At 52.3% G+C, this 21085-nt stretch overlaps 9 protein-coding genes across 9 annotated transcripts; 4 read left to right on the forward strand and 5 right to left on the reverse strand.

The window, feature by feature from the left end:
• Window positions 1-353: 353 nt before the first annotated feature.
• VTJ04DRAFT_1506 (uncharacterized protein) lies at window positions 354-2413 on the forward strand (the record flags this gene model as incomplete). Its single annotated transcript, XM_069359201.1, has 3 exons — window positions 354-585; window positions 713-1020; window positions 1082-2413. 3 exons carry the CDS (start codon window positions 354-356, stop codon window positions 2411-2413), a joined length of 1872 nt encoding a protein of 623 aa, XP_069224114.1.
• Window positions 2414-2593: 180 nt separating this feature from the next.
• Window positions 2594-3470, reverse strand: VTJ04DRAFT_1507 (uncharacterized protein; the record flags this gene model as incomplete). Its single annotated transcript, XM_069359202.1, has 2 exons — window positions 2594-2704; window positions 3243-3470. 2 exons carry the CDS (start codon window positions 3468-3470, stop codon window positions 2594-2596), a joined length of 339 nt encoding a protein of 112 aa, XP_069224115.1.
• A 140-nt stretch (window positions 3471-3610) lies between these two features.
• VTJ04DRAFT_1508 (uncharacterized protein) lies at window positions 3611-4489 on the reverse strand (the record flags this gene model as incomplete). Its single annotated transcript, XM_069359203.1, has 3 exons — window positions 3611-4099; window positions 4166-4237; window positions 4295-4489. The coding sequence occupies 3 exons, from the start codon at window positions 4487-4489 to the stop codon at window positions 3611-3613; spliced, it is 756 nt and encodes a 251-aa protein (XP_069224116.1).
• Window positions 4490-4524: 35 nt separating this feature from the next.
• Window positions 4525-4960, reverse strand: VTJ04DRAFT_1509 (uncharacterized protein; the record flags this gene model as incomplete). Its single annotated transcript, XM_069359204.1, has 2 exons — window positions 4525-4749; window positions 4931-4960. 2 exons carry the CDS (start codon window positions 4958-4960, stop codon window positions 4525-4527), a joined length of 255 nt encoding a protein of 84 aa, XP_069224117.1.
• Window positions 4961-5266: 306 nt separating this feature from the next.
• On the forward strand, window positions 5267-7479 carry VTJ04DRAFT_1510 (uncharacterized protein; the record flags this gene model as incomplete). Its single annotated transcript, XM_069359206.1, has 5 exons — window positions 5267-5312; window positions 5413-5470; window positions 5529-5648; window positions 5797-7154; window positions 7211-7479. The coding sequence occupies 5 exons, from the start codon at window positions 5267-5269 to the stop codon at window positions 7477-7479; spliced, it is 1851 nt and encodes a 616-aa protein (XP_069224118.1).
• Window positions 7480-7517: 38 nt separating this feature from the next.
• Window positions 7518-7799, forward strand: VTJ04DRAFT_1511 (uncharacterized protein; the record flags this gene model as incomplete). Its single annotated transcript, XM_069359207.1, has 1 exon — window positions 7518-7799. One exon carries the CDS (start codon window positions 7518-7520, stop codon window positions 7797-7799), a length of 282 nt encoding a protein of 93 aa, XP_069224119.1.
• A 910-nt stretch (window positions 7800-8709) lies between these two features.
• VTJ04DRAFT_1512 (uncharacterized protein) lies at window positions 8710-11045 on the reverse strand (the record flags this gene model as incomplete). The annotated part of the gene is made up of 6 exons (XM_069359208.1): window positions 8710-8803; window positions 8884-9161; window positions 9233-9290; window positions 10469-10486; window positions 10560-10837; window positions 10902-11045. The coding sequence occupies 6 exons, from the start codon at window positions 11043-11045 to the stop codon at window positions 8710-8712; spliced, it is 870 nt and encodes a 289-aa protein (XP_069224120.1).
• Window positions 11046-11788: 743 nt separating this feature from the next.
• Window positions 11789-17009, reverse strand: VTJ04DRAFT_1513 (uncharacterized protein; the record flags this gene model as incomplete). The annotated part of the gene is made up of 14 exons (XM_069359209.1): window positions 11789-12518; window positions 12613-13219; window positions 13324-13713; window positions 13778-14129; window positions 14192-14234; window positions 14291-14453; window positions 14512-14666; window positions 14736-15388; window positions 15458-15543; window positions 15611-15676; window positions 15738-16023; window positions 16116-16174; window positions 16228-16330; window positions 16395-17009. 14 exons carry the CDS (start codon window positions 17007-17009, stop codon window positions 11789-11791), a joined length of 4308 nt encoding a protein of 1435 aa, XP_069224121.1.
• Window positions 17010-18327: 1318 nt separating this feature from the next.
• VTJ04DRAFT_1514 (uncharacterized protein) lies at window positions 18328-18950 on the forward strand (the record flags this gene model as incomplete). The annotated part of the gene is made up of 3 exons (XM_069359210.1): window positions 18328-18471; window positions 18539-18816; window positions 18890-18950. The coding sequence occupies 3 exons, from the start codon at window positions 18328-18330 to the stop codon at window positions 18948-18950; spliced, it is 483 nt and encodes a 160-aa protein (XP_069224122.1).
• Window positions 18951-21085: the final 2135 nt, after the last annotated feature.

The raw sequence follows: 21085 nt of genomic DNA on the forward strand, positions 1-21085 counted from the left end.
TCCCGGAGTCTGCGTCTAACACTTTTGGACTCCGATCCGGCGGTGCGTTTCTCTTGGCGCCTCATCCGGGTGCCCCTCACCTTGACACCTCTGTGGCTCTCTCTTCCCCAATAATGATCTTTGCCTCTTGCCTCGGCAGGCGCTTTGGTTATCACCGCCAGCTCCTCCCACCGACACTCGTTTCCCGTTCCTCTTCTTCTTCCTTTTCCACTGCATCCCTAATTCCACGCCGTCCCGGTCCGGGCCCCCGTTCGAATCTACGCCCGAATCCAAGTCCAAGCTGCGGCTCCAACAATACTCTTAGACAACTCCCCCATAGTCTTGCGCACTCCTTCGCCTTCGCCACCGCGAGGATGACGGTCTCAACAGCCTCGCTCCCTCGGCTGCCCGTCTTCGAGGCCATTGCCCGGCACGACCCTAATTCAACGGCTGTCGTCCACTCGGCAAGCCGCCGTCACTTCCGCTATGGCGACCTGCTCGTCGACATCTGCTCGGTCCGGAACCGCTTATGTGAGACGGCTGGCCGCTCCGACTTGGACGGCGAGCGCGTCGCCTTCTTGGTCGAGAATAGTTATGATTATGTGGGTAAGCCGCTGCGATCCCATCTCTTTCCGATGTCCTGCCTTCAAGATGACCCCCAATCCGTCCTTGTTTATGTTGGCTGGTTCCGGCTGAGGCTGACATACGTGATCTCTTTCCCTTCGCTATCCAGTGACGTGGCTGGCAATTCTTGCTTCCAAAGCCATTGCCGTGCCATTATCGCCGGCATTTCCTGCTCCTGAGCTTCAGTATATTCTGAACCATAGCGGAGCCTTGATGCTGCTGTCATCAGCTAAGTTTACCCCGAAGGCCGAGGAGGTTCTGCGTACAGAGTTGGAAGTCCGGCCGATCCATGTCCAACTCGAGAAGTTCCGGGGGAACGGTTCCTCTACCCGATGTGCCCCTAAGATCGCCTTCGAGGACACAGGCCCCGGGTCAGCCGGCATGATGTTGTACACCTCCGGCACGACAAACCGACCAGTAAGAAAGCCGCGGCTTATGTACGTCTGACGACGTGGATACTGATCTCTCCGTTACGCAGAAAGGCGTGTTGCTCCCAGAGTCCGTCATTACTGCACAAGCACGGTCATTGCTCCAAGCTTGGGAATACTCATCCTCCGACTACCTCCTGCACGTCCTACCTCTGCACCACATACACGGCACCATCAACGCCATCTACACCCCCCTATTTGCCGGTAGCGCCATTGAGTTTATGTTCCCCTTCAACGCTGACGCCGTCTGGCGCCGCTTTACCGCGCCTTTCCTCCCTGTGGAAAACGGGCATCAAACAAACGGGAACGGTTACCGTCATGACACAGCAACATCCCGTCCTCGTCCAATCACTTTTTTCACTGCCGTCCCGACCATCTATTCCCGCCTCCTTAACTCGCACAAGACGCTTCCGCCCGACGTCCAGCGTGCCGCTCGTACCGCCCTCAGCCCAACCAACCTGCGCTTGGCCATTTCCGGCTCGGCGGCTCTCCCGACTCCTGTTCAGCGTGCCTGGGTCGAACTCTCCGGCGCAGCCCCGCTGCTTGAACGCTACGGCATGACCGAAGTAGGCATGGCCCTGAGCTGTGGCCTGGATCCGGCAGATCGGGTTGATGGTTCCGTCGGTTGGCCGCTGCCTGGTGTTGAGGCACGACTTGTCGATATCGATACTCAACGTGTTCTAGATCCGAATGACCCAGCGGACCTGGATCGCCCGGGAGAAATCCAACTGCGTGGGCCGACAATATTTGCGGGATACTGGCGGAATCCGGAGGCGACAGCGAAGGAGTTTGTCTACGATGAGGGTTATGCTCCCAAAGCCACCACGAACGGCACGTCTAGAAACGGCGTTTACACAAACGGTACTTCCACAAACGGCACTTCAAACGGAAACAGCAACAAACCCTGGTTCCGCACAGGCGACGTAGCCGTCCGCCGCCCCGCCCCTCCAGGGGCCGGCGTAAGCGATCGTCCCAGCCAACGTTCCTGGGCCCGCGGAGATATGTTCTTCGTCCTCGGCCGGCGCAGCGCCGACATCATCAAGAGCGGCGGCGAGAAGGTGTCGGCGCTGGAAGTCGAGCGCGAGTTGCTCGCCCTGCCCAACGTGGCCGAGGCGGCGGCCGTGGCGGTTCCCAGCGGACGGTGGGGCCAGAAGGTGGGCGCCGTCGTGGTGCTTAACCCGTCTGCCACGGAAGACGGGCAAAAGGCGAAGTGGTCGCCGCTAGAGATGCGGAGAGCCTTGAAGGGCCGGTTGGCGGCGTACAAGATCCCGCAGGTGCTGAGGGTGGTGGACAAGATCCCCAGGAACGCGATGGGGAAGGTGAATAAGAAGACTTTGGTAAGGGAGGTTTTTGCGGACGAGTTTAGCGAGGATGAGTTGTGAGGGTATGAGATGGTGATGATGTGGTGGTGATGGTTCGTGGGGTTGAGATGGACGGAAAGGGGAATACAGCATATGTGGAAGGCGGGCGTTAAGCAAACAACCGCCGCCGTCAGCATCATCAGGATAAACGCAACAGTGATCCTCTGGGTAGGATGACTATTACTAGCCTTTACATGTATATTAGTCAGGGAACACAGTGGTGGATTCCTTCCACTCTAGATTATAGACTGGGAATGGGTTTGGCAATCGCATGGAACAACGGAGAACCCCAACCTTAGGAGTAGATGCATGCTAGGCTTTGGTTAATCTGCAATAGTTGTCACTATCCACATTGTCATGTCGTCGACGAATTGCTTGTTCCTCTCTCCATCCAGCCCTTATTCTTGTCTTTCTTTTTTCTTTTTCTTCTTCTTCTTCTTTGTCTTCTTCTTTTTTCTTCTTTTTCTTCTTCTTCTTCTTCTCCCTCCAGTTCAGTCGTTTTTTTTATTTCTCTGTTACGTTTTTTAAAAGAAAGAACGAAAGAACGAACGAAAGAAAGAAAGAATGAATGAATGAATGAAGTACTCACCGTATCAAAAGTTGAAGAGCTTGAGGGCCCCGGCATGAGCTCGAACGGGCTTGGGTTTTTTTTCTCTTAAAAATAAAAAGAAGAGAATAAAAAAAATGAAATAAAGGACTCAATGCCTTTGGCTGGTGGGAGGTTGGTGAGAAAGACATTCCAGGAGGGAGGACGTACTTTCCGATCCTCCTTAGCCCACTCCCAAGTTATCTCACGATTCTCACGATGAAGAGATCCTTAACCATATATTTTAAGAACTCAGGCTAGTACAGGAGACTGTGAAAACCACCGAATATGAAAGACTACCTGTTTTGCCCACCCAGAGTTTGCGTACCTGCGTAACCTAGACCACCGATTCACTGCCAACCTCCATACCCCTTCACAACCATCAACCAGACCATAAAAAGGAAACCTCCAGGTTCGGAGACTATCATCATCTAATGTCAGAGATACGCCATGGGGGTATAAAATCCATGGATCATTCACCTCTCTGCTCATTCTGTCCTCGTCCCAACTCCGTCTGCCTAGTTCTCACACGCTATGCTAGGTGATGGCTCAGACCGGCCGAAGCCGCCCGTAGCCCAATCCCCGCATCTGCCTGGACTTTCCCGACAGGAAACCTCATGCACACCCTCCACTTAAACCACCATCTTGGCCTTGGCGCGGGTGCTGCCGCTGTGGGCGGCATCGGTGTGGCCCGAAAACTCAAGCTGCTCGCTCGGGCCGAGCTTGAGAACCTCCTTGAAACGCTTGCCGATCTTCATGAGGATCTCCTTCCCCTTCTCCGGAGAGCGGCCCTTGCCGCCGGCGACATCGCCGTCGCCGCGGTTGGGGATATGGCGGCCAGTGGTCCGGGTCCAGACGCCGATGCGGTAGAAGGCCTTGCGCACGTTGACAACCACGCCCATGACCTCGCCGTCTTCCTCGTCCTCGAGCGTCTCGCCGATGGCCGCCAGCATCGTGTGGAGCCACAGCTCGTCGATGTTGACGTTGCGCTTCTCCTTGAACTGGTACGACCACTTGCCGCCATGCTTGTTCTGAGGGTCCTCCCACTCCGGGCGCACGCCCTCCTTGAAGAGGTGGTAGTCTGACTTGAGAGCGAGTTCGGAAACCGGGGCGATGTTGTTCTGCGGTGGGAGAGGTTAGCGGGAGAGAAAAAAAAAAGAAGAATGGAAAAAAAAGTGTGAGCTTACATAAAGGCCCCAAAACTCCTCAACACTTGACACGGTTAAGACCTCCTTGAGCAAGTCATTCCAACTATCTCCCTGTATGTAATTGTTAGGTATAGAAGTTCATCTGGTGGGAGGTTGAAGTGTCTGAACCTTTCCGCTCGCGGGCTTGGTGAACCAGAGCGTCCACTTGTTGGTGAGGGGGTGGATGACATTGAAGTTATCCTTGTTGTGGAACACGGTAACCAACTTGTCCGACCCATCGGTCTGGTCCTTACACTCGTCGTTGGGGTGGTTGTCGCCACCCGGGGAGATGGGGATGGTCTTGAGGTCGACTTGCTCCGACATGGTCACGTCGATTCTGGGGTTTCTTGGAGGGGAATTTAGGGTTGAGAGTTGAATGGATTCAAGGTCCGGTCGCGGTCTCGCTCTCGTGTATCAAAAGGCTCGGTGTCGTTTCGAAGTTCTCTGGGAGAGACGTTGATGGAAGTGGTGGAAAAAGTGGAAGTGGGTCGAAAAGGGACCTTGGGACTGGGCGCTGCAGTTCGGGCAGGAAGAAGAAGACCTTGCACCAGGCAGGGCTTTTGGCGTAAATGTTTTGGGAGAGACTGTTCCAAGTGTCCGAGATGCAGGGAGAAAGGCAGGAAAGTTGAGGCAAAGACCAGGTTCAGGTTTGCGTTTGGTCAGATGCATTGATTCAAGTGAAACTGCTTGGACAATCGGATGGCGGCAGCGGCGTTTCGCCAAACGCCACCAGAAGCCCCAAGGCGGGGCCTCAGCCAACCGCACCCGGCAAGCGCTGTTGCGCCTCAGCCCCATTTGGATGTGTGGCTGGTGAAAAAACGTGGCTCGGATTTTGTGTTTGACTTCAATTGTGGGGAAGGAGGTGTCCGATCAGTGGGGGAGGTGGCGGCAAAGCGGCCGAGGGCCCACAAAAAAGTGCAGAATTTGGAAGGCCCCACTGCTTCCTTCTCAAAAAAATTCAGACCTCTGGGATTTAAAAACTCCCAAAGTTGGCTGCCCCACGGCGCAACACTCGTCTTCCTCCCTCATGCCCCAGGATTTTCTGCTTCAACCTTCTCATCTTTGAATCCTCCACGAGACGAATTCGCATATACCGCAAACATGGCTGATCAGGAAGTCTACGATGGTGCCGTTGGCATCGATCTGGGTGAGTTCCCTGCCGCCTCAACTACCCCGCCACCCCCCAAACCTCAACACCAACTCCAACAAACTTGGGCGCCAGCGCTGACAGACGACGTTCTCAACAGGAACAACGTATTCTTGCGTGGCGGTCTACGAGGGCAGCCAATGCACCATTTTACAGAAGTGTGTGATTTTGACCCATTTTGTCGCCAACATGTCTGCTGACGAAGCCGACGTTCAGTGAGCAGGGCAACTTCACCACCCCTTCGTTCGTCTCCTTCACCGATGAAGAGCGCCTCATTGGTGAGGCTGCCAAGAACCAGGCGGCCATGAATCCCGCCAACACCATCTTCGATGTCAAGTATGTCAGGCCCCAGTACAGTTTTTCGAGTTGAATAAGAAAAAAAGAAAGAAGAGAAAAAGGAAGAAAGGAGAGAGGAAAAGAAAGAAGAAAAGAGAGAAAGAAAGAAGGAAGAAAAGAAAAAAGATCTTCGCTGACAGTTTTCTAGGCGCCTGATTGGTCGCCGCTTCGATGACCCTACCGTCAAGAAGGACATGGAGTCGTGGCCCTTCAAGGTCATTGATGATGGCAATGGCAACCCCAAGGTTGAGGTCCAGTATCTCGGCTCCACGCACACCTTCTCCCCCCAGGAGATCTCCGCTATGGTCCTCACCAAGATGAAGGAGATCGCCGAAACCAAGCTCGGCAAGAAGGTTGAGAAGGCTGTCATCACTGTTCCCGCCTACTTCAACGACAACCAGCGCCAGGCCACCAAGGATGCTGGTGCCATCGCTGGCCTGAACGTCCTCCGTATCATCAACGAGCCCACGGCTGCGGCCATTGCCTACGGTCTCGGTACTGGCAAGTCCGACAAGGAGCGCCACGTCCTCATCTACGACCTTGGTGGTGGTACCTTCGATGTGTCCCTCCTTCACATCCAGGGCGGTGTCTTCACTGTCAAGGCCACGGCTGGTGATACCCACCTTGGTGGTCAGGACTTTGATACCAACCTCCTTGAATACTGCAAGAAGGAGTTCCAGAGGCGCACCAAGAAGGATCTGTCCGGCGATGCCCGTGCTCTCCGCCGTCTCCGGACTGCTTGCGAGCGTGCCAAGCGTACCTTGTCCAGCGGTGCCCAGACCACCATTGAGATCGACTCCCTCTTCGATGGTGAGGACTTCAACATGCAGATCACCCGTGCTCGTTTCGAGGACCTGAACGCCAAGGCGTTCCAGGGCACCCTTGAGCCCGTCGCTCAGGTTCTCAAGGACGCCGGTCTTGAGAAGAGCCAGGTCGATGAGATTGTCCTCGTTGGTGGCTCGACCCGTATCCCCCGCATCCAGAAGCTCCTCAGCGAGTTCTTCGACGGCAAGAAGCTCGAGAAGAGCATCAACCCCGATGAGGCCGTCGCCTACGGTGCCGCCGTCCAGGCCGGTATCCTGTCCGGCAAGGCCACCTCGGCCGATACAGCCGACCTTCTCCTTCTCGACGTCGTCCCCCTGTCCCTGGGTGTCGCCATGGAGGGCAACATCTTCGCCCCGGTCGTCCCCCGTGGCCAGACCGTTCCCACCATCAAGAAGAGGACATTCACCACCGTTGTCGACAACCAGCAGACCGTGCAGTTCCCTGTCTACCAGGGCGAGCGTGTCAACTGCGAGGACAACACCTCTCTTGGCGAGTTTACTCTTGCTCCTATCCCCCCGATGAAGGCTGGCGAGCCCGTCCTCGAGGTCGTCTTCGAGGTCGATGTCAACGGTATCCTCAAGGTTACTGCCACCGAGAAGACCTCGGGCCGCAGCGCCAACATCACCATCGCCAACTCGGTCGGCAAGCTCTCCAGCGAGGAGATCGAGAAGATGATCAGCGGTACGTACCCAATGCAATCAAATGGCGTAAAAGACAAGAGCTAACCCGTATCGCAGAGGCCGAGAAGTTCAAGAGCAAGGACGAGGCTTTCAGCAAGCGCTTCGAGGCCAAGCAACAACTCGAGTCGTACATTGCCCGTGTTGAGGAGATCATCTCGGACCCGGCTCTGTCGCTCAAGCTCAAGCGCGGCCAGAAGGAGAAGATCGAGCAGTCCCTCAGCGAGGCCCTTGGCGCCCTCGAGCTCGAGGACACTTCTGCCGATGATCTCAAGAAGAAGGAGCTTGCTCTCAAGCGTCTCGTTACCAAGGCTATGGCCTCACGGTAAAAGAGCAAGCAGAATGGCTTGCATGCTGGTGTGTGTAGATGAGAAGGCTGTTGCATGATGAGACTGGGGCATGGCTGGCACGGAAGGGAGGGCCTTTTCCAGATAGATATCTACGGGCGCATTCGGATCGGGTTTGTTATGATCGAGGCCTTTTTGAGCGGAGCAAAACATGTATGATGGGAGGTACGCCAAAACGGGCAGGACAGGAAGGAAACCCGCGGGATGATTCTTCTTTCTACAATGGGACTACAAAAGTTAGAGGAATGGAATCTGGCCACATTTTTCAACCCATACGGAGTACTATAAGGGGTCAGAGTTGATCTGCCACAGGTGTCACGTATCTTCACGTATATCTGAAATGCTCTCATGCCCTGTGATGCTCCAGACACCGTTCCTTTTTCCTTCTTTCTTTCCTTTGTCGTACGTCATATAACACCTAGAAGCCCAACGCTATGACAATAACCTCATTACTTACGGGGATAACTGAGACGTGGAGTATGGTGAAAGATGGAGAGATTGTTTCGAAATGTGACAAAGGGAAAGAATGGAGAACTGCTTCGAGGGCTAATGACCCTGCTGAAACTGAGCAGGTTGAAGAATTCGAGTCTATTCAGCTACGTATTAAATTAGATCCAGGATATGGAAGAAAAAGGAGATGACGAAACCGTCCGGGGCGCCTAGCCGCCTTATGTTCAGCAGCCCCAGTGTTTGTTTTCTTCTGCAGGTTGCCGCCGGGAGCAATATGGCATGCCCATGGTGGATGTGGTCACAGAACGATGTAGCTGGTTTTCTTCTCTTCTTTTTCATCTTTTTTTTTCTTTCCTTCATTTTTCTTTCTTTGTTTCTTGTTTTTCTTTTCCTTGTTTTCTTTTTTCTTTTCTTTTTCTTTCCTTTTTTTTTCTTTTCCTTTTTTCTTTTTTTCCTTTTTTTTGTCGTACGTCACACAACATCGAACAGCCCTACACAATGACAATGACTTCATAATTACGGCCATAACTGAGATGCGAAGCATGCTGCGAGATGAAGAGATGGCGTTGACATGACGAAGGAAAGGATGGAGGACTGAGGTCGGGGTTTATAATTAATAATCATTGAAGACTATTACTACGTTTGTTGTTATTAGCTCTAACTGCATCCTAGCCTCCAGAGTCCATCAATTCCAGTCATGTTTTGCAATCAACTCAACCAATTACACTTTGCCATCTTAATATCTGAAGTTTCAAGCCAGTCTCACTGCGGGAGGCATTCAATGTGTCGCCGGTGACGGCTCTTCCGCTGAGAACACCAAACGCAAGAATGCACACACAAGAAAAATTCGCCACCACTGTCCATGAAGTCAATAAACATCCAGCACAGCAACAAAAATACGTATCAAGGTAACAGATATTGGAGTCGTATACTTACGCAGCCGCAATCATAAGCCAAAAGGCTCTCAGTAAGTACGGCTTTGCCGGTCGGAACCACCTCGCTTCGCATGTGACCCAATCCATACCACATTCCCGGGTTCGATCTAGTTCTGCCCAGTATACCACGCTGCAGAATAGAAGCGCAAAACACAGGAAGAACTCGACAAAACCTGTCAGTGTAAGGTGGAGGATGTGGGGTGAACTTGGCGTTATCTTCTTGCAAAGAAAGAAGCCCCAAACCAGGATGCCAAGGTTGTATGCCAGAGCAATCGAGGTCTATTCAGGTCGAGTAAGTTGAGTATTACGAACTGCCTGCCTCATAAATCCAAACTAGAGGGATCACGTACAATCACATAAGCCGGACGCTCATTATCCGCGTACCTCACGCTAGCATGGATCAAAAAACTGAGAGCCACCACGAGCAGCAACACGGTTAACAGATGCAACCCGGCAGAGAGCCAAAATGTGCCGACATGCTGACTCCAGGCCATGGTAATTATGCCACTACCAACTGCGTCGGTGTTGTGAGAAATCCCCAAGGGTCAGGAGGGTCGGGCTGAGAGAGCTTGCGGGCTGTCAGCTAGATTGTCAAGTCCCAAGCCTTGGTTGGTACCACCGTCGCTTGTCGACAGAGGGGTAGTTGATCAGAGACTCCACGATGCCGACAGTTAGGATCCTGTGCCATGGAAAGAGATTCCTTTACGCTGCACATGAAAGTAACGAGAGAGCTGAGGGGAGGGGTGAGAAGAAAAGACGCAACCTTACACAATTGGGCCAGGGAAAAGAAGCAAGAGGGAACAGCGGAAATACCTGATTTCCTTGGTCCATGTTGGTCGTTAGAGCGGAAGGAGGCCGGTTTTACCGGCACGGCACGGGAAGGGCAACAAGGGTGCTGCCGTCAACAAAATTGTAGGGTCGTTTTCTTGGACAATGCTACAGCCGATGAGCCTAGTTCTCGTGATAAGCCAATACCAGTTTTCCGAACCTTGCATTGAGTCACGCCTGTTGGTGCAGCGCTACATTGTACATACTGCGTATTTGAATCACATGCCATGCAGTCTACGATACTTTTCTCCTGATCACATACCGCCAACATCATCCAAGGCCTACCCTGTATCGCGGCCGTTGGGCCCAAGGTTCCCTTGGAGTGTTTCTTGAATCTGGGTTTTGCGGCGCACATCTGCCAACAACACCGCAACTCGGGTTGGTGCCTCCGGTGCGCCCCTTCTCTGGCTTGTCCCGGCGTGGGATACTTCAAGTGCTGTGTTGGGACACTCATTTTCAGCCATAAGACTGGTCTTGTTTGTCTGACCTTCTCACCACCGAACCAAGAGGTCGCGCAACGAGAGTAGATAATTAAGTATTCGATCAGTGGTATTTACACTAATTATAACACTTGACTATATTATAAAATATTCCAAAGTGTATTATCAGCAGCTCCTGAGTTCATCAACCCCAATCATGTTATACAACACTCAGCCAAATCTTCTCAGTCTCAAGTCAGTCTCATTACGGGATTTCAAGATGTCTCCGATAAGAGTTTTTCCCTCCAATAATAATGCCAAATGCATGTATGCACGGACAACAAGAATTGACCAAAACTGTCCAAAAGGTCAGCAAAAGTCCAACGCTCAATAAGGATACATAATATATCTTAAAGAGTTGAGGACCTACGCAGCTCCAACCATAAGCCGAAAGGCGTTCAATAAATAAGGCTTCGCAGGTCGGTACCACTCGGCTTCGCAGGTCTCCCAGTCCGTACCACACTCCCGAGTTCCACCTACATCCACCAATGGCAACACGCTGCCGCATAGAAGCACAATACACATAACGAACTCAAAGAGTCCTGTTGATGTGAGGTCCCTGAAGACGGGGAAAGTTTGTTTCGTCTTCGAATAGACAAAGTAGGCCCAAGCCATGATGCCGAGGTTATAGGCCAGGACGATCGAGTCCTAATTGTATTGAATGACATTAGCATAGGCAACCTTCCTCCTGAAATATAGAGTCATCGCGTACAATAGCATATGCTAGGTCCACTTTTTCCGCAAACTTCACGCTGACATGGATCATGAAACCAAGTGCCACGAGGAGCGGGACCACGGTCAAAAGGCGCAGTCCCACAGAGACCCAAAGGGTGCCGATGTGCTGACTCCAGGCCATGGTATGTCACCGTCAACTGCGGTATTGTTGAAGGTCTCGGTACTGCGGCTCGGGAGGGTCGGGCCAAGAGGCTTTGTGGGTTGTGAGCGAGATAATCAAAGTCCCAAGCCTCGGTTGATACCACACTTGTTTGTGGACAGAGGGGTAATTGGGAGTACCGAGAGATCTGGCAGGAGGGGTGATGACTCGGGAGAAGAAAGAAGAGAGAACAGCGGAAATATTTCCTTGGTCCAAGTTGGTGGATAAGTAGAGCGGAAGCCGCCCGTTTCTGCGCCGCCAACAAAATTGTAGGGTGACTTTCTCGGATACCAACCACGCGCGACCCCGTGTTCAATGCTACAGCAGATAGGCCTATTAATTGTGACATCTATGCCAGATTCTCTGCATTGAGCCACGGCTTGTTGGTACGGCGTTACATTGTATGTACATACCTTACTTTGTACACATGTGATTGAGAGCCTTATCCTGCCGTCTAGGTACTTAGGATCCCATACTTCAATCCAGAACACATGCAGCCAACATCACATCCCCAGTCTTATAACGACCATCAACAATTGCGGGTCTAATTGACAGAGTATCCAGGAAGTGAAATGATGAAGTATTTACATGAATTAAAGATCTCATCGGTGTCTTTACCCAACCGCATCTGTTTCTCGTCCTCAATCCCCATTCTCACCATCCAGCATTGTCTCCGCAGCGCGCTTTCCTTGAAAGCACCAGCCATGTTAAGGGGGGAAGCAAGCTCACACCGGCATCTTTCCACCACCCACATAACAGTTTTGGCTGGCAATTTGAAGATTGACCGCCATAGCAAGGGCGATCATATGGCCTGAGCTCGCATTGAAGAATTGCTGTTCATCCCATCCGTTGTCCAGCGCGTATGGCAAACCGAGGTAGTCGACGTAGAGGACGTTCGGGTAAGAATAGGGCGTGAACTGGTGATAGGCTTGCCAGAAGAGAGTATTGAGGGCGATGGAGGCCATATCCATGAGAGACAACAGATCACCAGGCTTGTATGTCAGGGTCCACGACAGGATAAAAAAGCCATCTCGGGTATCTTCGTGACCTTCGGGCCCAAGTCTTCTGTGGAGTTTCATTTTTGCAAGCTGATCTGGCCCCATTCTTCTGGCGGAATTCGTGTCCGAGTATTGATTGGTCTGGCCAAGTTGACCGTAGACGTATAAGCCCCTTTCAGGTTGCATGGGCGCTCTGATGTTGCGGACGATGGTTAAAACGCAACCCTGGCCGTCGCCAATGAACTCGTTCAGGGTAATGTTGCCGAGGTAGCCGGTTCCGAAGCCTTTGCATTGCTTCTTGATGCCGTCGCGGATCCTCTCGATAATGGGCCGCCACTGTCTTGTCGTAAGACGGTAGTAACCCATTCCCGGGAGTGTGTGCGGAACATCTGTATCGTAGCCACTCTCGTCGTTGACGTCAAGGATGACCAATTCACCTGGGTACTCATCCATGAACCTGCGGGAACAAGGAATGTCAGAATGACTACGTCCAGAGATGGGGCCAATTGTGCTAGCCCTGATGTAACAACTCAAGGGGTGAACCAGCATACCTGTTGATTTGCTCAATCATGTCATCGACAGACAGCCCATTGGCGCCGTGGAATATCATATCCTTTTCACCATAATGACAAAGCATGTACTTCCCGCCGTTACCAATGCATGGGCGAATATCGAACCACCGAGATCCTCGATAAAGCTGCCCGTAGATGTCGAGGCCTTGGGTTCTCGTGTTCTGGGCGTTGCCCAGGTTAGCGTGGCCGTCAATTCGGCTGATCCCTGCGTCGTGGCTACCCGGCATGCAGATATACTTGAGCTTTCGGTCGCCGATGACGTCCAAAATGGCCTGCATCCACGTAACCGGAGGGTTGAGGTTTGTCCAGAAGCCGTACTTTTCGCTGCCCGTCAGCACCCACTGGATTGGGTTTCCGTTAGTGACGGGCCAGCCGAGGTCAAGGAACGACCCTTTTCGAACGTCGCGTGTTTCGAGGTTGGTATAGCTGAGAAAAACCCTACCCTCCCCGGGTTTGCTGCCCACCCAGTCGGCTTCGACGTGAAACGTCTTGTCGGTGCCATCGAGCTGGAAGTAGGCCTCTCCAGCCGAGTCTCCTGGAACCGGCCAGCCGTAACCCCAGTTAATTTTAAACTGAGCTGACGATCCTGTGTAGGAAATGTACGTTAGCATCCTGCTGGAGCATCAGGTAGTTTGGAGCAGCCCGGTTAAGGTGCGCAATATTGACCGTGAAAGCACAGATCTGACTTACCAGCAGGAACTGAGACCCAGTCCCAGTCGAGCATTTGGTATTGATGATCACCCAGGAGCTTGAAGTCGTACGGAGATCCATTGACAATTGTGAGCTGAGAATGCCGGGGTCTTGGGTCAACTTGGTAGGCGTAGTATTCCCCTTCGCGAATCTCGGGGTTGGTATCTAGTGGCAGCCCTGTGCATGCGTCTGTGAACTGGCGTGGGTCGAAGACAGAGATTTGGCTCCAGCGCGGATGGAAGTCCACGGCTTGGTTGTCCTTTGCCTTGATCGTGAGGCCATCGGACTCAATCATGTTCACCGCACCGATTGTGATGAGGTTGTGAATCCGAACGTTCCCGAAGTTGCCTTGAAGATCGATCAATGACTTTTGGCAGTCCACGGTCTGGACTACAACATGAAAGATGTGTCAGCGGTGACTTGTATGTGCGCCTGCTTAGGCGTGTACACTTACGGCACTCCTGGGTGTAGTCATTGAACCAGGAATAGAGGCCTGCTCCGTGGATCATAACATCGCTTGAGTTGACGATGCGCAGTGCCCAGGAGGAATCGCAGGTCTCGCCCTTGTCACACCTGTAGGCAGGGTCTCCGGGCAAAGCTCCGATTGCGTTTCTGAACGGCTCAGGCATGCTTGGCTTGGGTTGGTAGTAGGGCGATTCTGTCTGAATCATGGACGCCACAAGATGCTTCGCGTTGAAGAACTCGTACTGGTAGAAAACGGCATGCTCAGACGACGTGCCGTACAGCCAGACTGGCGCCTTGCTCTCGACGAGCAGACCCCTGGCCACAAAGACGGAGCATTGTTCCTAAGAAACCCAGCATTAGCCATGGAGAGGCCCCTCCTGTGTTGTAGCCGGGTTTGGCTCACCATGAAGTTGTTGTCATCTTGCCAATCAGGGTCGTCAATGTCGCTGCGTTCGTTGCGTTAGTTCGTGTCGTGTCGCGGAGCAGGAACGCAAAAACCTACTGGTCAGCAACCCAGAGCCAGACATTCTCGAAGTAACCCGACGCCCCAGATGTGATGTGCATGAGGGCACTACCGGCCTTGCATTTGTCGTTCTGGCTGCCAGCTGGGCACTCCTTGACAGTGAGGTCGGTGCCCACGGCACCGCCAACGCGGACATGGCAATCTATGGGACAAGTTAAAAACAGAGAGAAAATAGAAAAGAAATACAAATGAATACAAACCCCACATGGCAGCCCCTCCGTTGCCGGACGATTTGATGTTCCATTCCACAAACACAACTCCGGCAGTTGGGCCTTTGGAGGTGAAGAGCAGATCTTGCATCTCGACGGTTCCAACCTGACCTTTCTGGCCGACCCGGATGAGTGGCCTCGGCTTCCTGTTTCCGGGTTAATAGTGGTCCTACGTCTTTCGTGGTGCTGAACCTGGCATGTTGGCTGTCACTTACGTGGCATCTCCAAACTTGCTGCCATAGGCCACAAGCTGAGACCAGTTCTCGCCCACAATCACGGAGCCTGGCGGGACTGTGATGGTGTCGGTAATGATGTAGGATCCGGCATCGAAGAAGACGATATTCTTGCCGGCGCTGTCGTTCAAGATGTTTTGGATGCACTGGGTGTCGTCCGTTTTGCCGTCTCCTTTGCAGCTGTCCCTGACATGCCGGAATTGAGATGCCGAGTGCTTCTCGTACTGCGGTTTGGCCCTCTCATGGTAAGGACTCTTCGGCAAGCCCCAAGGGTTGTCCCCAACCAGCAACGGGTCTCGCTTTGTACGGTAGGCTACGGAAAGGGCTTCGAGTTTGTTCTGGTCGACGTAAATGCGTCCCAGAACAAAAGTGTCGATATCGGAACTGGTTCCCAAATACGAAGTGCCCTCTGTGTCGACAATGCCTTGCTTGGTGTTGACGAATTTGATGTTGTCAAGGGTAAGACCCGTTGTGCCGTCGCCGAACTTGGCTTGTGCTGGGAAGGTCAAGATGGCTGTGTCAACGCCGTCGAAGACGGAGTCGGTGAGTAAGAGAGAGCCGGTATTGCGAACTCCGTCCTCGGAGATCAGTTTGAACCCAGTTTTGCAGTTTTTGATGTAGATCGACTTCCAAGCCTGTTCTTGAGTTAGTACCTATTCATCGTCCCATGACCACCAAGGCTGGCGCTGGCAGCAGTGTCTTACCCAGCCCCAATCCCAGATCAGCTGAACAGCAGTGGTCAGACCGTTGAATGTGAGTCTGTGCGATGTGAACTGCTGGTTACCACCATCTGAACGTCCAGTTAGTCTAAAAGATTGGCAAGGAATGTAAGTCTCGAGCGGGAACTGGAGACGTACAGATACCAAAGTTTCCACCGTTGAAGACAAGGTCACTCATGAACCCGCCGCTACCGTTCTCGGCGACTGTTAAGCAGAATGTTAGTTGCATGTCACAAAACTTGGATCAAGGAGAACGGTGTCTTACAGATGCCCTGCTGGGTTGTGCCGGTCCTCGCGCGGAACTCGACAAACTGCAGGCTCGTGGCTTGAGCCACTTGGTAGTGAAGACCGCAGACATAAGCATCGGGGTAGGTTGCAGTGATATCGATCACGAAGTTGCGAATCTGCCTGTAGAAATTCGCGGTGTTGATGAACCACTGCTTCGCGTTTCCATCAGAGCCAATTCCGCCATTTTCAACATATTTGTCGGTCGAAATAACGCCGAGGCCCACGAATGACGACGCTGCCTTGATCACAGGACGGTCGTTGGGCTATTTCCGGTGGAGGAGGCCAGGGTTAGTACAGTCGTGGAGTCGAGGACATTAGATTCACCACCAGTGAACTCAACCTGGTAAGAACTTACATCGCCGATGAACTGTGTCCCATAGTACGTCTCGATTGTCCCGCTAACAAGATACTCGCCTAATTGGTTTTAGTGAGACACGTCAGTCAGAGGCTGAATGAAGGAAACGTACCAGGAGGAAAGTAAATGATGGCACCCTTGGTTGTCGAGCTATAACATCCAGGCCCACACATGTTTCCATCGGATACGGCTTTCCGGATGGCTTCAGTGTCGTCCTAGTAATAATTGCCAGGTCAGATCTAGTCCGCACACACTCTCACACGAGCCAGGATAGCTTACCGTCACACCGTCGCCCTTGGCTCCGTATTTGGTAACATCACGGAAGACGGTGAAACTGCTTGGGTTGTTGCCAAAGGGCCAGCTGCCCAGTTTCTTCCTGTTCGCCATCCAGTAGTTGCTTTCGCGGGCCCGCCTCAAAATATTGGCCCGACGCCTCAGGGTACTGTTGCTCTTGACCTCCTCGTAGGCATCTGCCTCAGCAACAAGGGCAGCGGCAGCGGCGATGTCCTCGGTGACGTTGAACAGAGGTGGCGCATCTTCGACGGGAATTGGATCATTCCGCTTTCTCTTCCCTGAACCAGGCCGCAGCTGGTAGTTATTGCGAAGAGGGTGGTCAAGACGAGCCTTGTTGCGGACAGCCAACTCCTTCATGGCAGCATTGATAATGGCACGAGCACGGTCGATGTCCGCCTGAGTGGCGTTGGCCAGACGAGGGGGCTTCTCGATGTCGGATTCATCATCCTCGTCGCGAACCTCAAGCGTGATGCCGTTTGAGTGGTGAGCCTGTACGGACCTTGGCTGGATGGCCACAGCCTCATCGCGCACGGTATTGGCAAGAACACCACATATCAACCAATATAGGAGGAGAAACGGTAAGGGAATGAACAGCTTCATAGCGAATGACAGACAAAGAGAGGACGCTTGACTATTATCACAACCAATCAAGGAACAGTTGCGTAAGGAGAGGAAAAGAGCGGACTATGGGCGTCGAAACGGAGCTCAAGGAGCCTCTAGTACAGGCATCATCTCGATGCCGATGGGGGAAGGTAACGAATTTATCTCCAGCCTTCTCGCGTTCTCTGTCTCTGATTCTGATGTCTAATACGGCCTTTGACTCACTGTCTGTCACGCTGCCATGATGGTCAACGTCATTGCATTGATGGCGATGCGGCCCCGCCCCCTCCCCCCCCTCTCCCCTGGGCATAACCTAAGCCATGGTGTTGGTGTATAGGTGCGGCGTTGTCCATCAGAGATCACATCCTGCAATGGAACAGTGTGCCAACAAGCCGCGGTTTACAAGGGACCATCTCGTGTTGGAGGCTTTAGAGTTGTGGTGTTGATGGGAGTGATAATATCGGTAGGCGGCGCTCTGTATACCGAGGACCTGACGACTCATTTAGTTGGGTCAGCATAATGTAACCTTGCACCAACGGGGCCGAAGGGTCCGTGTATGCAAGGGAGAATCTAGCATCGAGCCATCGGAATTAGGCTGTAACAGTTGTCAGAAGTCCCAGCGAGATCGACCGAATCCCACCCTATAATTTTGTTGGCTGCAGAGTGACCGGGGCTTGACTTTCTACTACCACGAATACCACGGCATATGTGGTCCTTCGTCTCCCCACCGAAATCCGTTCCCTATTATCAGTTACCTGAGATTCCTCAGGGATCTGGGATTGTCTTTTCCCTTCTCCTTCACCCAACCCAGCCCCGACCTTCAGCCACAGCATCTTTCTATTCTCCTTGCCCCTCTTTCTCCAACACTCGACTTTCTGCATCACGTGAAACAGCAGTTGTCATATAAGCCCGAATCTCCTCCCCTGGCTTGTCGGTGCGTTTATCGCGTGGCATATTCGTACAAAACTTCCGTCGTGGTCAGACAGAGTTGTCCCAATCACGCCTACGTAGGTATGATGCGGTCCTGTTTCTGGTATAGAACCGGCGCGGGTGTGAAGCATTGATTGCCAACCTGTCTTCGGGCATTAACAGTTTTTTTTTGAAGCGGTAATCAGGGTATAGCCATCCTCCCCGCCAACTCGATATCCTCTCAACGGCTCAAACACTGGACCTGGACTGTTTTTGTGACTTCGCTCTATCCACGCTTATCGTCTCGCCGTTCTCTCCCTCGACTTGATTCTGTCTTGAGGCCTCCGGTTACCACATGACTTTTGACAGTCTCCTCAACCATTGATCAATCCGTCGTAACGCTTATACCATGGCGCAACTTTATACTATCGGTACTCTATGGCTTTCTCTGGGGCTGCATACCATCACGTCGGTACTGCTCCTTATAGCGCTGGGTTTCATGATTCATGCCAGTGTGGAGTTTTCGGACAAGGAAGATGTGGCTTACGCAGGTGTAAGTGACCATTTGAATATAACATATGAGACAGGCTGTTTATTCTGACCTCGCTCAATTCAATTAGGACGGGGTTGCTCTCGCCTACAATCTCTTCATCCTGGGTTGGGCCTACTATATTCACAAGAAAAGAACACCAACCTCACCCCAGCGCATCGACCTTACATGGACAACGTATTTCGAGTTCGCCATGTGTGTGTTGCTTGCATGCTGCAGTATAATACCCTGGTTAAATTTGGTTCGAACACGGGAGTGTGGTATGGACAGGGCGACATGCGAAGCCCTGTGGTTCCGACCGGCAAAGCCTTACTTGCGCAACGCTTTTCTCCTGATGCTTGGGGCTGCGTACGTCTCCGACCCTCGTTCAGATAAGCGTATATTTGTTGCTGTGTTGGACGATGACTGACCTCTTCGGCAGTGGTGCTGAGTTCCTCTTGTGGGTACATACCTGTGTTTGGAGTCGTCAGTCAAAAGAGTAACCTTCATCACCAACGCATTGAATGGTCCCTGGTGAAACTGGCTTGAGGTTTCCAAAATAGGAGAGAATTGGGTTGAGTCGGTCTCAAAAGGCAACCGGAGCTGATGAATTCTGAGGGCTCTGAAGTCCCCAAAGTATTATCAAAGCCATTTCGTCAATGTAAATATCCTACCTGGTTCTATCGTTGGCCAACCTTCCTGGGTTGCCAGTGACATTTAATTCACGTCATTGAGTGCTAGCAACTACCCCTGCTGCAAGATCACCATCATCAAGTACGATGCCGTACCCTGCGCTACCTCTGACCAGAGGTGTCGATGGTTAACGGATTTGCATGCGGCGACGATGGAATGAGTTCTGCGGGGAAGTAGAAGGAGCCCAACATATTGCTAAAAGGAGACTTTTTCGATCCAAAGATGGGCTAACAACGTCATTGTGATAACACGAGCGCGGTAAGACTGAAGTCGCTGCTCTTACAACGATATTTAAGGGCTATTACTCCTGTTGACTCAAGAGATTATAGACACCTTGTTACAATTACTTAATCTGCTTCGCAATCCCATGAGCTTTTCCCTCTCAAAACTGCGAATATCGTCACTACCCAGTGTAGCGGCCGGGCATCAAGACAGCTGTTGCTGGTCTCTTACAGACAAGCGGTTACTACCCCTGACCTGAGTAGGAGGAGTTAGAAATGAAGGATATTACCAGAGCAAAGGAAGACAAGAAGTCCAAGTTGCTCTCGAGACTGCAGGAATCGGACCCTGCGAATAGGCTATTGAGTTGTGGTAAGAATATGGTCAGATGTAGTTCTAGTCTTGCGAGAGGATAGTGAGGAATCAGGGAATGGTAAGGAAGGAAAGAGGCAGGGTACAGCACGTTGGTTTCGTAAACACTATATTGAGACATGTTGGCGTAAATCTCCTCATTTTCATCTCGGCAGCTGCGTGAAGCATGACAGCACAACACGGTACTCTGTTTTCTTTTCATCTCTCACGACCCGAACCCGGTAAACCTGGGCACATGAACCAGAACGACTGTAGGGATCACCGGCCTCCCCGAGGAAAACTCATCCATCATCGAGCCAGAATACCCATTGGTACCTGAACGAGACCGCAGAGCCTTCTCCCTTTGCTTTCTCCCCTTTTCTTCTGCAGCACCGAGCACGTGAGCAAGCAACATCACGCCTCTTTTTCTCACGGTCCGCCCTGCAATACGCACGCGAACGGAGTCATGTCCGATCTCCCCGATAGCTGTTGCGCAACAGCTCGCATGTGGCACAGAGCATGTGACTATCGGAGGCATGAGCTTCCATGAAGTAGATTGGGTCTGGATACGGGTTGTCGCTGAGACAATCACGTTGGTCCTGCATCTTGAGGCTTTGCCTCATGGTTGTTCGTGCTGAAACTGATCTCACATTGCTCACAAAATGGCCCCCAAAGTGAACGCTTCGACCTCTCATGCTGGGTGCTATATCTGATCTGGCGGATGGAGAACGCCCGGGCCATCTGGTCGAGGAGTTCATGCTCAATGAACTGCCAAGACTGTTGACCAGTTCGCCCAACCCCAAAGTGTCGGTGTGACTGGATGGTTCGTATATCTATGAATAGGACTTCCTTGAATGGAGATGGGAAATAGAAGGACGCTTGGTCTGGACCTGTGGTCAACTACCTGACCGCCATGACGGAACAGGACTGTGAAGCGAAACGTGGCTATGAAACACGTAAGCGTAACTTATTTTCGGAGTTGAGGGAAAAGGTGCGTATGGGGTTTTTACACCTGGGCGTAAGGTTCGGTCGATCAGGGGCGTCAAGTAGATCGGAGAACGAAAAGGGCAGATGCTCGTTTGCCCTCCGAAGGCAAACTCAAAACGTGATACGCAGGCCGGGAAATTCTACTAATTTCCTTCGCAAAGAAAGATCGTATTTCATCGAGTCATTTTCACCACGAGGTAGGCCAACACGTCCAAGAAGAGGCCGCACTTTCGGATCTTGCACTCATTGACCGAAAACCGACCGGTCCAGGATATGCCATCTTGTCTGCCACCAGTTCCTCCAGTGTGTCTGCCGCGGAGGCATCCCAACACAAATGATGGACTTTTGAAAAATTCGGCCGTTGTTGTCTCTCTCTCTCTCTCTCTCT

Source organism: Mycothermus thermophilus, assembly GCF_041956435.1.
Source record: "Mycothermus thermophilus strain CBS 625.91 unplaced genomic scaffold VTJ04scaffold_1, whole genome shotgun sequence".
Lineage (NCBI taxonomy): Eukaryota > Fungi > Ascomycota > Sordariomycetes > Sordariales > Chaetomiaceae > Mycothermus > Mycothermus thermophilus.